This window comes from Bubalus bubalis, chromosome 11, assembly GCF_019923935.1.
Source record: "Bubalus bubalis isolate 160015118507 breed Murrah chromosome 11, NDDB_SH_1, whole genome shotgun sequence".
Classification (NCBI taxonomy): domain Eukaryota; kingdom Metazoa; phylum Chordata; class Mammalia; order Artiodactyla; family Bovidae; genus Bubalus; species Bubalus bubalis.
In genome coordinates, this window is record NC_059167.1 from 35827882 (window position 1) to 35844312 (window position 16431).

General features: G+C 39.5%; 1 protein-coding gene and 1 long non-coding RNA gene across 2 annotated transcripts in view; one reads left to right on the forward strand and one right to left on the reverse strand.

The window, feature by feature from the left end:
* The window catches only part of LOC112587817, a 34704-nt gene extending 20667 nt beyond the window's left edge, over nucleotides 1-14037 (forward strand). Inside the window, exon 3 of the long non-coding RNA XR_006542729.1 lies at nucleotides 13661-14037. This is a non-coding gene — a long non-coding RNA (uncharacterized LOC112587817). The remainder of the gene's footprint in view (nucleotides 1-13660) is intronic.
* Nucleotides 1209-14554, reverse strand: MAPK1IP1L (mitogen-activated protein kinase 1 interacting protein 1 like). Its single transcript, XM_006064869.4, has 4 exons — nucleotides 14385-14554; nucleotides 7923-7944; nucleotides 6542-7234; nucleotides 1209-5577 (listed from the first exon to the last, which is right to left on the reverse strand). Exons 2-4 carry the CDS (start codon nucleotides 7938-7940, stop codon nucleotides 5566-5568), a joined length of 723 nt encoding a protein of 240 aa, XP_006064931.1. The 5' UTR covers nucleotides 7941-7944; nucleotides 14385-14554; the 3' UTR covers nucleotides 1209-5565.
* Nucleotides 14555-16431: the final 1877 nt, after the last annotated feature.

The window sequence follows — 16431 nt, forward strand, 5'->3', positions numbered from 1 at the left end:
AGCAAACAGTGAGGAGCTGCCAGCCAGGAAGAGGCTCCTATCGAGTAACCGAATTAGCGGGCATCTTGATCACGGACTTCCTAATCTCCAGAACCGTAAGAATTTCTCGTTTGAGCCATCCAGTCTATGATCCTTTGTTACAGCAGCCCAAACTGACCTATAGTGGAATTGTGGAGCTGCTTCAGGGAAAGCAGAGAGGAACTAAGCTGAAACTGCTTTGTCTTCATTCCTGGAATCCCAGAGAATTAACACAAAAACCTGCCCCCATGAGAATAACCTTCAGATGCTGTAGGAACCAACTCCAGGAGGAGGACCAAATTCTCTTCCGGTATTAGAATTCTATTGCACTGCCTTGTCTAAAGTGTGCTTATATTAATAGTTAGGATTCTACTTTACTTTAGAGATCTGTTGCAAAGGGACTAATGCTAACTTTTAATATGGTGATTAAAAAAAGAAACTGCTTGTGTCAGATATCCAGGCAAGAACGTGTTTGCCAAAGGAATTTCATTTCATGATGGGAAAACCTCCCAGCCCTGCTCCAGAGTGGTCTTATATTTCACTACCTATTTCACAGCTCCACTTTAAGTGGGTCCTTTTAGGAGATATGAGTTAGTTAAGACATCAAATGCAAATTAAAAAAAATTTTTTTTTTTGGTCCAAAGCAAAAAGCAGAAATCCTTTTCAAAAATAGAATATACCACAAATTATTTCACTCATTTATAGCCCCACTCATACTGGGTTTCAAGAAATGCTAGCAAACCCCGTGGACGGAGAACAGCAACTGTATGTCAAGTTTAACAATGTGACCCTTACTGCAGGCACAGCAGTATCTTTTGTAGAGGAAAGGAGTGGTGTGTGGCAGCAGGGGCAGATAGGGAAGGCTCCCTGATTTCATGTGCACAGATAACCTAGTTACAAAGAATAGGCCAGCCTTAAAGGGAGGAGAGGAGAGCCTCATGAGGGACACTGCGTTGCTGAAAGATGGGTTTGTGGAGGAGGCATTGTTCCCACGTAGCCTTCGTGAATGCAGGTCACATTGGGGGTGGGGGGGAGGTGTCCCCTCAGGCTGTTTTTCTTTCTTTATGACAACAAATTTGTAGTTAACTAGGCTCTGGACTTTTTCTGGGAAGCCCAGAATTGGGCCTAAAGATTAAGTGAAAAAACTGTGAAACCATGAAAATACATTAAAAAAAAAAAGTTTTCAGGTATAATACACAAAAGCAAACAAGTTTATCTTAAAAAATATCAAGTATCACATCCATAGACTATCCCTAATTATAATTACGTCTTAAAGCAACATTTGTCTTTGTTTACAAATACAGCAGCAGGTGATAAAACCTAACATCTCCAACAGATTGCTTACAGTTTATAATACAAACAAATGTATATGTGGCAAATCACATTTTAGGCAGTTTAACTTAAAATGCATAGACAATTACATACATTAAATTTGTCATTATTAAATCAGTGAAAAAAATTACAATATCAAGGAAAAAATACAAAACCTTTATAGAGCACACATAAGAAGTCAAGTTTACTTAATGGCAACAAATCAGGATCTGCTGATCAGTGGCAGGCAGTGAAAGTGCCTTTATCCAGGGGAAAACTGAAGAGGCAAAACATCCCGTTACTTTGTGTGCTTGAATAGTTGCATCAACAAACACTACAGTCTTGAAAAGCATTTTCTTACTTAAAAAAAAAAAAAAAAAGTATTCCATACTTTGTTCTTTAAATACCCAAAGGCTAGTCCAAAACTTCCACCAGCAGGAATACTAAAATGTTTATCCAGGAAACTAATACTGGGTGTACTCATCGAACCTGTAATGCCTACCCCTACCTAGGCTAGCCTCTGAAGGGCATCCTCTTCATCTCCGTATCTCTGGCATCTGACAAAAGCACCTGGATTATGGACATTTAAGTGTCTGCTGAATGAATGCAGTCTTCAGAGGCTTTCTATTGCCAGAAGCTTGCATGGCCATTTCTTTAATACCAATTATTTTATTGGCAATTTTTGTTTTACCTGGCAGAATTCTGAAATTAAAAAGAACAGTGCCTGTCCTCAACACTAAATATTGCTCTATTAAGATAAAATTATAGTCTTCCCTGAAAGCCACCCACCACTTTCTATGCATAGTACAGTGGATCAGTGTGATCCATCTGAATTAAGCCTTTTGCTTTTCAAAAACTTGAACACTTGAAGGTCTGTGCTTAGGTTTAATTTCCAAGGTTTATAAACCAGGCATTTTACAAATCTAGCACTAGATTATTCAGGGTGAGAAAGGAAGACATTGGCACGAATCTCTTAGAAGTGTAGGCAACTGACTGATTTGCAAGCTAGGCACAGTATTCTAACTGACACTTGAGTAGAGCTATGTTGATATACACAAAGTTCCAAAAGCTATACATCTGAGTACAATAGGTAGCACTAATAACTGTGAGGTAAAAATACCAGGGGCAAAACCGACTTGTTTCCTAGAAAATATTCCAATATCCCATTGTAGCGGTGTGATAGACCACCCCCTTTCTACTCTGCCCCTTTATTATTCTCTGTCCATGGAATTCTCCAGACAGGAATAATGGAATGGGTAGCCATTCCCTTTTCCAGGGGATCTTCCTGACCCAGGGATCGAATCTGTCCATTACTGTCTTAGCCACCCTTATTATTCTCTACTGAAAACAGTAAGCAGTAAAACTAACAAAGGAAGGAGGCCCTTTAGTAATTAAAAAATGCACTTATTCCTGAATAATCAATATATTACTTTACAGAAAACAGGGCTATGCAGTCAGAGCTGTAAACAGCCATCTTCAAAAGCATTAGGCCGAGTCTAGTAAGACAAGCCAAGGCATTGTAAGCACTTCTTTAAGGAGCCTTGATTTTTGAGGACTGTGTGTATGAGTGAGGACCCAAGGTCTGTATTTGAATTTCTGTCACCTTTAGGCTCAACAATTTCAAAACCTAAGATCCTAACTCCAGACATACTATTCCTCAACACATCTCAACTATCTCCATCAAATATATCTTAAAATTTCTGCTCTGAAAGTCCAAATGCCAGTATATTTACTGCATACTCCCTTAAGGCCAGACATACTTTCTAACAAGCAGCCTGTTCCACAAACCAATCTCGGCCTAGCATAATTTGTTTTAAAAGCAACATTCCCTAGTAAAGACAAAAAACCTTCTTAGATGCTTTCTTCCATTTCGCCCTTGAAACAACTTCTGCTTTTCTTAACTGCACCCTGAACCTAAAAATACCTGCTGGCCCAGCGTACCCTTAAGAATTGAGATGTCCCTCCCCCAAGTGGAGAAATTCTATTTCCTTTGATTCTGATTCATTAAAAAAATTTCCCCAAGTATCAGTTGGAAAACCCTTGAAAAGCCCGTTTTAAAATGGCAGTATCATCTACAGCACGCTAGGCAGTGTGGGTCGCAGCAGTTCATGTAAGGGGTAGTAGCTCCAAATCTTGTATTCATGGCCCTTCAAATCCTTTAGCATAAGATTTTCTCTCATAATAATAAAGATTCCACGATTAGATTCCCAAACTTGCTACCTCTTCTTCTTGTAGTCAAACATTACCCTCTCTAGTGTTAAATGTTTTATCTAAAGTCAGAGCGGTCAACTTATCCCAAGGTAGGACAACGAAAATAACCAAAAGGAGAGTGATCTTGGTTGCCATCTCACTTTTCCTATCATCCTTCCAAAATTAGCTAATATTATGATATTAACTGATAATTTAAGCTATGATACCTTCTAAGGCTACTGCCTTACAAATTGAAGGCTAGAACAGATTTCAAGAGTACTGTAGATAGCTGCCACTTGTCCCTGCAAAAAAGTGAAAGAAAAAGATTGTGCCACTATGAAAAAGCTAACATTCCCCAGTCTGAAAATACCTAAACAAATTAGTTTCAATTCTGAAAGCTTGACTCTATCATTTACTTAAGGGAGGCCTAAATACTGTTGGTTACTCTAGAAAGTTGACAATCTTGCTTTCTTAAAAGGAGGTAGCTAACAAACCATTAAACTGGCAGCATTTGGCATTCTTGACATTTTAACTATAAGAGAGATAAAACCACCAAATATTTTCTTTCTAAGCAAAAGTAAGAGCTCCTGCATAAATCTCTCATATATTGGTCAAGAAAGTCACAAATACATTTTAGTAACCTAATGGATACATTCAAAATTTCAAAATGTTATTGACAAGTAACATGGTCAGTTCTATCCCAAATCTAAAAATATGATTTAAAGATAAGGTGCCAAAAAGCTATTCTGAAGGTTACAAACAACACTTATTTTTAAGTAACACAGTCACACTACTTTAAACTCAATTGTAGAGATCTATACTTTATGATTATGCTCAGTGTTAGAGCTAGAGAATAATTTTTGGGTGGCACTCATTCTTCTACCTATTTACCTGTCTTACTGTCAACAAATACAGAACTGAACTGCTAACCATAAGCACTTTACAAACAGATCCAGGAAAACTATGCGAGACACAATGACATAGCTTAACCAGACTCTGAAAGACATTAACATATTTTGATCACACTTCTACAAAGAACAGTCATGTCTGTATGACTGAGGTTCTCTAAACTAACTTCTGTGTTTGTGATAGACCCCTAGAGTAGGCCAGTTTTCAGTATCAGGGAGGAATTATGGGATGTGCCCCTTCTAAAAAATTGAGGGAAAGGGGACTACAGGAAGGGCCCCGTAGAAGAGTGTTTTGTGGGAATGCAAATTACTTATTACTATGAAGTAGTTCCCAGGGTCTCCTCCAATTTGAGGTTCCAGACAAAGGAGAGAATTATTTCCTCCTTGAGCTCTTCCCAAAGCAATATAGACAGTTCAATCTATTCTAAAACAATACAAAGAGATCACCAATTCTCTAAGAATATAATTTACATTTACACGTCGGCCTGCATTAAAAAGAAACAAGCTTCCACAAAGGGCATATTTTAGAGCTGTATGACCCATCTGGCTAAAAATAAAACATATCAATGGAACTAAAAACGAAGGAAAAGTTTTTACTAAAAGCTCAAGGATAAAAATGAACTCAACATCTGACAGTAATCACCAACAGTTTTAAAATGTATATCCAAAATATAACCTCAGAAGGACCAGGTTTATTTATCCTGTAGAAAGAACAGCTCAAGATGCTGAGAAGCATCATTTGTTTAAATTATGACAATGTGATTGTTTTCAAAGTGTGTTTATTTAGGGGAAAAAGTGATTATATAAGTGTTTAGTTTCATAATTTAAACAAATTGAAGTTTGTTTTAAACAAATTGTAGCAAAGAGCTATTCAATATACGTAATTACTTTAACTTTCCATAAAAACCAAATAAAAATCACATTTGAATGATTTCCATTTCCATTTTTATCTGATTGTATCCATCAGATGTACTATACATCCAAGCACAAGAGGCAGACATCTTCTGAGAGGTGCAAGAGTTGTTCTTTCATGAATGCCCTCTAAGAATAGGGAAACAGCAATTTTTATATATGCATTCATGTGCATATATCTATGTACTTCAAAAAGCAAAGCGTCATCTCTTCATCCATTGTTAACTTAATGGTAAGACTGCAATAGAAAAAAGAAAAAGTAAACTTCTAGATTTTGTAAATGGAGTTTATTAACTCCTTGCTGTGACTTAAACTTATTGCTTAATAAATCCAAACAGCAAATCATCACTTATTCTGGCATACACTTTACTAAAATATTTAAAACCATATATATATATATATGGCAAAAAGTTATACTAATGAAAAGTTTCATGGACACTTTATTAAGATTAATTGGTTGTGATTAATTTGGTTGGAGATCCGATTAGTCCTTTTAAGAATAAACAGATTTTGTTTTCCCCTATGGAGAATGTGACTTGGCTCAATTCATAGGGGAACAAGGTGCTTTTCTACTTGGTCATATGCCCAAGACAGGGTCCTCAACTAAGATGTCAACCCTACTCCAGCTTGGCTGACAGCAGAGCACACAGCATTACATATAACTGGCGATGCAGCAGAGTGGTATAACCTTGAGCTCAGTACTGTAAAGGATCTAATATAACCCTGGCTGAGAAACACGACAGCTGCATGAAAGATGGGCAATGTTACACATTCATGGCTCTGGATTCTCTAAAAATCTACCTCTATATCTAGCCAGACTGGGAGAGATGACTTTCATTGAACTTTGTGCTTTGGTTTGATGCTATTAAAACATTACTGAGAGAAGTTTAAAAAAAAAAAAAAGGTCCAATGAAACACATCTCTCAGTTTACTTCAAGGACGCTGTTGAGGATACCACTTACTACATTACGAATTATTTGAGGGATATCTGAGGAATTTTTGTATTTTTAATACCAGGAATACCTATGCTTTCATGCTTTTAAATGCTTTATCTAAATTTGTCTGAAGCTTGAAATTTACTTATTTTATATACACACCCCTTAAAAAAAGGTTTAAAAGCTTTCTAATTGTCCATCCAAAACTGGAGAGTTTTTCAGCTTATGGGACTATTACTGCATGTTAATAACAAATTAAACACTCACATGGGGGCCACCAGGCATCGGTGGAGCACCAGAAGGTCCTGAAGGCACTTGAAAAGGATTATTGGGAGTGGGATAGAGTCCTGGTGTGGGATATGATCCTGCAGGGGCAGGATACGGCGCTGGTGGTCCCCAGGCTCCTGGTGGCACGGTGCCCCACGGAACAGGTGGGGCCGCCCCTGGTGCCTGGGGAGGAGGAGGAGCGGGGTATGGCCCTGGAGATGGATATGGCATATTGGGGGTGGGATACTGCCCTCCCATTCCTGGTGCCCAGGGTCCTGAAGACATGGATCCCCATGGACCTAAAGGACCAGCTGCAGCTGGATCTGTGGGTGCACCATATGGTCTTGGAAGCTCAGGAAAGGGCATATTTGGTGTAGGATATGGCCCAGTGGGGCCAGGGCCTGGATAAGGACCCCCAGGTGGGGGGCATGAGGGTCCAGAAGGAGGAAAGGGAGCCGGGGGTCCTGGAGGCGGTCCGGTGGGAGGCACGGAGGGGTACATCCCTGTTGGCGTTGGTCCAAAAGGCACGGGGGAGGGTGTTGCACTTGGCGGGAGTCCAGATGGCACAGCAGGTGGAGCACTTGGGTTATTCCAGGGGTTGGAACCTGGCCAGCCTTGAGGAGGTTGGCCGGGTTTTGTATTGCTCACAGCAGAGGTTTTGGCAGGGGAGTTTTCAGGTAGCGCATCTGCCAACTGGAATACAAAACAAGCATGTCTTATTGATCTTATTCAGGGACAAGCAATGCCATACATGATTATCAACCCATGAAGGATGGCAAGCTATAAGGTCAGGAATTCTTCAAAAGCCAAGCTGTTCCATTTATAAACCACCTCATTTAATACAAAATTTAGGAGTTTCCTTGAATATCAGCTTTACAATGCAAATTCCTCAGAGAAGGTCAAGTTTTCTAAATACAACTGATCAACACAGTGTGAACTGAATCCTGGCTTTTCCTCAAACAAGTGACATAACCTCTCTGAGCCTTGGTTTCCTCATTTTCAAAACAACAGTTTAGGGTTAACCTGAGGCCTAAATGAGATAACTCACTCCATGCACTTAACACAGTGCCTGGTATATAATTATCAATAAATGTTGGCTATAATTAACACTATCAGGTTAAAAGAAAACAGAAGTAAGCCTTTAAAAAATTATACTTAAAGATTCATAAAGAAATAAATACTACAGAATGCATTTTTGAATATTATAGCTAAATAAAGACAAATCATCCATCAAAATCACATGCTAAAAAAAAAAAAAAAAAAAATTGAGGAATCACAAAAAGCATTTCTTTTAAATTGGAAGACTTAGGGCCCACAGTTAGGACCATGTCTTTTTTTCTAAGAGCTGAAAAACTTATGAAGAATAAATGCATCAACTTACCGAAAATTCATCAGACATTTTCCTAAAAACAAAACCAAAACAAAACAAAAAAAGAAGGAATATTTCAAAACCAGTTTATTATATTTTATATTCTTTAAGGAATTATGCATATATTATTTTATTTAAATGGAATCTTAATAATTTATAAAATGACTTTCTTCATGTAGGAAAAGTCTCCGTAATAGTTCATACACCTTGATAAACTTCATCCCTTTTTACTGGCTATACAGCATATAAAAGTGATCCATAATTTAGTTTGTACTCTCAAGTTGGTGGCTATTTAGGCTGTTGCATTCTGAGTTTTTTTTAAAATGACGACACTGTGAACATCTGTAAACACCTATCTTTTTGAGTCTATTACGAAGAAAAAGCACTAGAAGTGAAATACACAGTCAACAGGTAAGGTCATCTAAAATCCATCTCAAAAAGGCCATCCCAATTTACACTACCTTTTTTTAAAGCTCCTCTTTACCACTGGATGTTACTAAATTTATATGTCATTTTCAATGACAGGTTAAAGATTGGCATCTTGTTTTAACTTACATCTGATTATTAATTAAGTCGAAAGTAGAGCATTATTTAAATTTAATACCCCATTTAGACTTCTTTTTCTGTAAATATGCTTGGACCACTTTCCTCAATTTTTGTAACTCCAGTATAATTAACTTTCAATGAAATGCACAGATTAGTGCTCAGGTCAGTAAGCTCTGACAGCTGTATATGCCCCTGTAACCATCCAAAATACACAACATTTCCCTTACTCCATAAAATTTACTCATGCTATTTCCCAATCAATTCCTAAAAAAGCAATCACTTTTTTAGTTTTCACTTGTTCCTTGATTTCATATAATCAGAATAATACAGTATGTACTTTTTTTGCATTTGATCATTTTACTAATTAATAGTACATCTTTTTTTTTTAATGCTTTGTAAGACATTAAGGGTATTAGATGACACAAAAAAATTCATCTACGCTTTCTAATAGTATTTATATAGTTTAACTTGTTTAAAAATCTGTTTTTCTTTCAAACAATAATTACTGAGTAATCTATCTTTTCTTAACTGACCCAACAAGCCACCTTTAACACATTCTATAGCTGCTATTGATAACAAACACTGAAAAATCTATCTACCATGCTAAGTGCTTTAGGTGCATAATCTCACAAATAGATGCAGATTCTATTACCACTCCCAGTTTACAGCTGGAGAAAAGGAAGCTTAGCAAGTTCACTTGTTTCAAGTCACAGAGCTAGTGACAAACACTGAGATTCAAACCCAGGTATAGTCTGATTCCAAAACCACCAGGCCACAGAGCCTCCATCATTTCCCAAAGGTCCTGTGAACACTATTCTACTGATCCACAGTATAACATTCCATCTTATTGGGGCAGCTTTATACTTTTAAACAAATTTTATGACCTACTATTACTATTTTTTCAGGTTTTCCTGACTACTGTCATGCTTATTTTTTCTAAGTCACTTTGTGAAACAAACAAAAAATCCCAACAGCACAACGATAAAACATAATTAAATTTACAGATTTAGGGGACATTTGATATATTTAAAATATAAAAATATTATCATTTGAAAAACAAGGTATATCATCCTGGTTCCCATCACTATCATTTATTATCACTCAATAGTTTTTAAAAATCAAGACTCCTATACATTTTTTGTGAGTTAGATTTCTAAATGGTAAACTTTTTTTCATGGTTGTAAATTGGGTCTTCCATTCTACTTGGTTGGTTGTTCATATACGGGGAAAAGCCTTTTAAATTTTAGTGAATTACTTTTGTAAGCAGTGACATTACTGAATTATTTCTGAAAGTCTCTCAGTTGATTCTCTGGAATCTGCACTTAAAGAATTATGCCATTAGCGAAAAATAATTTTACCATCTCTTTGCAATGTTTATACCCTTTTTCTCTTTTGCATAAGCTAGAATTTAAACAATGAAATGTTAAATAAGATAGTGCGAACACAGTAGTCTTCCCAACTCTCCTGGTAATGCTTATAATGTTTAAATATGATTCTCATTTTTCATTTTGAGATTTTAAAAAATTACTGTAAGGAAAGTTTCTATTTATGCCTATTTTTGCTAGATTTGGTCCCTTTTTTTTGCTAGCTTAAAAAAAAAAACCACTGAATTTCTTCAGATTTTTTTGGCATCTAATGATTTGATCTCACAGTTTTTCTCTCTGCCCCACCAATACACAATATAGTTATACATATGTTGCTTAATATTGAGCCATTTACAGAGTTTTAGTTCTTGTGGTGTTATTATGCGGAATGATAAAGAAAATGAACAGGAAGCCTGCAGTCACAGCAGCTGTAACCTTGTTCTTAAATTCGTAAGATTAAAAAACACATCATGAATGTATAGCAAATGTATTTATCCATTTGTTTCCATGTTAAGGTTTTATACTAAAAAGTAACATCACACAATAGTAGATTCTTAGGACAAACACATGAAAAAAAGTTTATCGATGCACAAGTTTCAAGCCTACCTAAGACTAACATTCTTTTCACACAGGGTGAGCCGTTTCGAAACAGAAAGTGGTTCTGTATCAAAGTTCACATTAATTCTGGAGCAAAAAACCTAATTAAGCAACCCATTCAATTTCACCTGGTCTTACAGTTCAGGTTTTTACAATTACTCATTTCCTTCTTAGTTTTTGAAAAACTATGGTTAATTAATCATAGCATGACATTAAAATCTAACTCTGGCTTTCAAAAGTTTAAATTCAACATCAAATCCTGGAAGACAGAGGAAATAATAAAGCCTTGACCAAAGGGATTAGAAATAGAGGTCACTTCCTGTTTTACAGCATTGCACTGTAAAGCAACTTGTTTTCCATGCCCAAACAGTATTCATATTAATTGGAAACATTCCAATTTACTATTTGGGGAATACTTTCACCATAAAATGGTTAAAAAAATAGAGCTGGACATCAGTACTCCAATCTAGAATACAATCCAATAGAGTGGACATCGAGTAGACTTGCAAAAAAAAAAAAAATAAACAACCAACAAACCATTGGACTGCCAAGAAATTCCCCCAAACCCTAGATTTTCTAGAGGGGGAAAAAAAAAAAAAACACCTCCAAAACACATGGATTATGCTAATTAAGATGAGTCCAATGTGATCTTGAACTACCAAAAAAAAAAGTTTATAATCAAGGAAGACTTTAATTTTTCATTTTGGAAAAATCTAAAGCTATCACTTCCAAAAGTTTCCATTAACTCTTTATGGCAATACACATCATGTGTAAAATTTTTTTTTTAATTTTTCATTGTATTTTCTGAAGAGCAATTTTAAAACAGGAGTACATAATTTCTTTCAACTATCATTAGAAACATAAAACATTTCTGTAACACTTATGGCCTTTAGAATAAAGATAGTAATTCAATCATGGGGGAGTTTTAAAAAGTTGAACCCCATAAATTACTGATGAGTATTGGACAAGGAATATTTCAAAGGGCCATCAAACTGTAGGAGTCAAAAACAGTATGGGACTACACAGTTAGGAAACCTGGACACCAAATTTTTTGTCTGAATCTTTTGACAAAGACAGTTTTTAGCCATTTTTCTCATCAGCAAAACAGTTACAATTCTTGACTACTTCACAGATAAGTAAAATATCTAAAAATCTACAGTTATAAACAAGATATTTATTAAGAGTCACTAAGTGAAATCACAGAGAAGGCAATGGCACCCCACTACAGTGTTCTTTTCTGGAGAACCCCAGGGACGGGGGAGCCTGGTGGGCTGCCCTCTAATGGGGTCGCACAGAGTTGGACACGACTGAAGTGACTTAGCAGCAGTACCAGCAGCAAGCGAAATCAGGATTTTTGCATTGATTTGTTTAGTATGGGGAGAGGATACTGGTAATATATTGTACTGAAAATATAAATTTTGAATGAACATTTTTATGTGATAGTTTCTAGTATTGGCATTTATTAGATGACACTGTTTTACATTTGGACAACTCAAGAAATTGGGATCTGCATGTTTTTGAACATTTTAAATTACTTAAAAATATGTAATTAAAAAAAATAACCTTTCAACAAGCTCCTGTCAGTCCTGTTTTCTACACTCATACTTATTGGAACCTAAGTGCCTGGTACTGCACTGGGCCTTGGGGAAATGAATAGTCTTACATGGAATAAACACTTAACGACAGTTCACAGTCTGGTGGAGAACTACCATTTAAACAGTAGGCTACCTGGGGTAAGTGCAGGGCATTATGGGAGCACCTTGAAGAGCTCCTAAAGGTATCAAAGGAGGAATCCTGAGGAGTCCTGTCTTTGCAGTGTGGGAGAACAAAAAGACCTGGGGTAGGTCCTAGGGAAAGGAGCAGTTTGTGCAAAAGCTGGGGCGGGGGCGGGCAAGAGATCTGGGGGATGTATAAGCAGTTCAGAATGGCTGCAATGAAGAAAGGGGAGGAATATGAAAGCTTCACCCAGAGAGTCTCTAGACCAAAGTTTGACCATCTCAGAGACAGCACACCTCAATCTGTTACTTCAACTATAATAATGGGCCCTTAAGGTCAGAACTAAATGGGACTGGTAAATCAAGTGCCTAGAAAATAAACATACCATCTTCTCTTCCTCGGTGTACGGGCATACTGCATATAGTTAAAACAGTGCAAGCCTGGGGAGGGGGGTCGGAGGAAGTTCAAGGAGGGGACATATGTGTATACCTATGGCTAGTACAGGCTGATGTATGGCAAAAACCAACTCAATATTGTAAAGCAATCATCCTTCAGTTAAAAAAGCATTAAAAAATAAAGGCGTGCACACTGTCAGTAATTCAAACTAGGTAAACTGGTGGGCTCTGGACAAGCCAAACTGTGCAAACCCCAGAGGTGAAAGCTGACAGTAGTAGCCACCTCACAGATTTGCTGTGAGACTTATACAATAAATCTGGTCACTGTATGGCAGGTAGCAAAAGCTCAACAGATGTCAGCTTTTACAAATTGCTATGATAGGTTCATAAACTTTTACCTGCAGTTCTCAATTCAGAAACCTCTAGAAATGAAAGAAGTGTTCGCAAGTTTGACATAAAACTTACTTGGTGGGCTTCCCTGGTGGCTCAGACGGTAAAGCGTCTGTTTACAAAGTGGGAGAGCTGGGTTCGATCCCTGGGTCGGGAAGATCCCCTGGAGAAGGAAATGGCAACCCACTCCAGTACTATTGCCTGGAAAATCCTGGACAGAGGAGCCTGGTAGGCTACAGTCTATGGGGTCGCAAAGAGTTGGACACGACTGAGCGACTTTTCATCGCTGCACAAATATTAATGCTGGATTGGGGACGCTGCCCCGACTCCACTGGTGTGATCTCTCGTCTTTGCACCTTATCGGCTTTCTAAAATCTAAAGATAAAACTTTAAGATTTCTGAATTCCAAAATACACGGGTCCCAAGGATTTCAGTTAAGGGGCTGTCTCTGGGTCTCCATTCCTCGTGGAGAGAGGAAAAGGGACATTCCAGTACACACAACTCAAGTTTCTGAAACAAACTAGCTTTGAATAGAAAGTTCAGACACTGGTATTGAGAAAAATGTCTATTCCTCCTGCCCAAAGAACACTATTCCCGAACAAATAACTTCTGAAAGATTTCTGAAGGGTACCTTCGTCTTTAATGGAGGGTTCGTTTTCAAAACAAACTCACAGCCATCAAGTGTACGAGCGTGTATTTCTTTAATAACAACCCTATAAAATTTTTTTTCTTCTTCTTCCAGATGAGTATGCTTCCATGCTTCAACATTACAATCCCCATTTATTAGAAGCACTACTCCTGGTTTTCAGAAGAAAACGGTCCAAAGCCACCAGGCGCTCCTAAATCCTAAAATAAGGGAGCATTACAGAACTCAACACTTCTCAGTTTGTCATGGATATTCATCTAAGTATCTGCTAGGAACTCCTCTAGAAAATGATGACCAAAAAAAAAAAAGAAAATGATGAGCAAAACCTCATATTGCGAATAATCTTAAACTAGCACCAAAGACTCCTGCAAGAATCTTTCAGCCTTCCTCTCCCTTTCATTAGCAATTAATGAGTGGGGGAGGGAGTCGGGGCCAAGGGGCGCAAGGCGGGCAGCCCTTCAGAGCCCAGCGAACAAAAGGAGTCCGGGATTAACCGGAGCGAACCGGCCTCCGAGCGGGTCGCGCCCGCCCGGGAAAGGGTGGGGGAGGGGCCAGGCCCGCTCCCCGCCCCGCCCCCCGAGCCAGGCCTGACGTCACCCGCCGAGAAATCCATCGGTACGACGTCACCAGACCCCGGTGCCTTCTCCTTGGGGGGCTAGCGGGCGGACTGCCCACAGCCGAGAGAAAAACCACGGGGAGAGGCTTAGCCCCCGCCCCCCCCAAAGAGGCGTCTGAGGCACCTCTGTTACTGTCCCCACGTCCCGCTTGGGCGGGCTCCCTCGCTCTCCTCCATGACCCCCTAGCGCCAAGGCAGCCTCACCCGGCAAGATCCGAACTCGCAGCAAGATCTAGAAGCGGCGATGGGTCCGAGAGAACTGGGTGCTGAAGAACGAGCGTAGCCCGACCGACGGCAGCGGAGACGGAGACGGAGGCGGCAGCAGCACCAGCAGCGCGCGGCTCCTCCTGGCGCCGGAACAGGAAGCGCCGTGCTCGGAACGCGCTGCCCCCACCCGGCTCCGCCTTCCCACTGGTCGGCGGGGCCCGGCCGCGCGCGCCCTCCTCAGGGCCCCGGTGGCACTGCGGCCAGCCCGTCCACGACTGCTCGGCTGTTTTTCTCTCAGTGGGGGAGGGGGGAGGAAAGCTCCCTGGTTTCCCGGAGTTCTGAGCAGTCTAGAAGAAACGCCAGTGGCGGGTTGCGTTCTGGCAGCCTGGCGGAAATTGTCTCCTGGAGAGGCTTGAAAGCAAGTTCTGGATTCCCTATACTTGCGGTATTTAGAGTTAGGCCTCGAAGCTGGCTAGGTGTGAATGCCTTCTAACCCGGGGCACGGATCCGTTGGCCAAAATTGTGGAGAGCTAAAGCAACAGTGGTCGCAGAGTCGGACACTACTGAGCGACTGAACTGAACTGAAAGCAACAGTGCAGAAAAGTGAAGACGTTTGCAAATGGCTTGACAAATTGATATTAACAAAAGGAATGGATATCTTTGCAGGTTTTTTTCTAATCAATATTTTTTTCTCCCCGTAGTTCAGTTTTGAACCTTTACCTACCTACTCTGTGACAGACCCCAAGGGTGATTGACACATGACCGCAGCCGTCAGGGAATGTGCTAGCTAACAATGAAGATGTCATAATTACGTGTTGTGCAAAATATACATATATAACACGTACATATGTTTTAGTGTAAAAATTAAAACGTATGCAGTATTCTTAGATTTTATTTTCACTTGCTGTTAGTGGATTGCTGGGTGGACGTTTTACTATTAGCTTCTTAAACGAAGACTTTTCTGGGTTTATTCCACAGCACACGTAATTCCCATACTGAAAAATGAGTGATAGAGAATCTTCAAATAATACCTAAGCCTGGGGAAAGGGAAAGAGGAGAGTGAAAAATTTGGCCTAAAGCTCAACGTTCAGAAAACTAAGATCATGGCATCTGGTCCCATCACTTCATGGCAAATAGATGGGGAAACAGTGGCAGATGTCTTTTTTTTTTTGGCTCCAAAATCACTGTAGATGGTGACTGCAGCTATGAAATTAAAAGACGCTTACTCCTTGGAAGCAAAGTTATGACCAACCTAGACAGCATATTAAAAAGCAGAGACATTACTTTGCCAACAAAGGTCTGTCTAGTCAAGACTATGGTTTTTCCAGTAGTCATATATGGATGTGAGAGTTGGACTGTAAAGAAAGCTGAGCACAGAATTGATGCTTTTGAACTGTGGTGTTGGAGAAGATTCTTGAGAGTCCCTTGGAGACTCAAGAGCAAGGAGATCAAACCAGTCAATTCAAAAGGAGATCAGTCCTGGGTGTTCACTGGAAGGACTGATGTTGAAGCTGAAACGCTAATACTTTGACCACCTGATGTGAAGAGCTGACTCATCTGAAAGATCCTGATACTGGGAAAGATTGAGGGCAGGATAAGGGGACGACAGAAGATGGATGGTTGGATGTCATCACCAACTCAATGGACATGAGTTTGGGTAAACTCCGGGAGTTGGTGATGGGCAGGGAGGCCTGGCGTGCTGTAGTCCATGGGGTCGCAGAGTCAGACATGACTGAGTGACTGAACTGAACTGAAGCCTGGGGAAGACACGTCTTTGGGTAGGGGCAGTGGTCTATGGAAAAGGATACTAGTGTGACCTACTTTATCCTCATAGGAGGCTGCGAATCAGCAGTGCCCTGCGGAGTCATAGGAATTCAGAAGGAACCGTAAGTCAGCAAAATAGTGCTAAAATGTTTTTGATATTTTGCTTATCATAGGCATCATTGTCGGAGAAAGCGATGGCACCCCACTCCAGTACTCTTGCCTGGAAAATCCCATGGGCGGAGGAGCCTGATAGGCTGCAGTCCATAGGGTCACTAGGAGT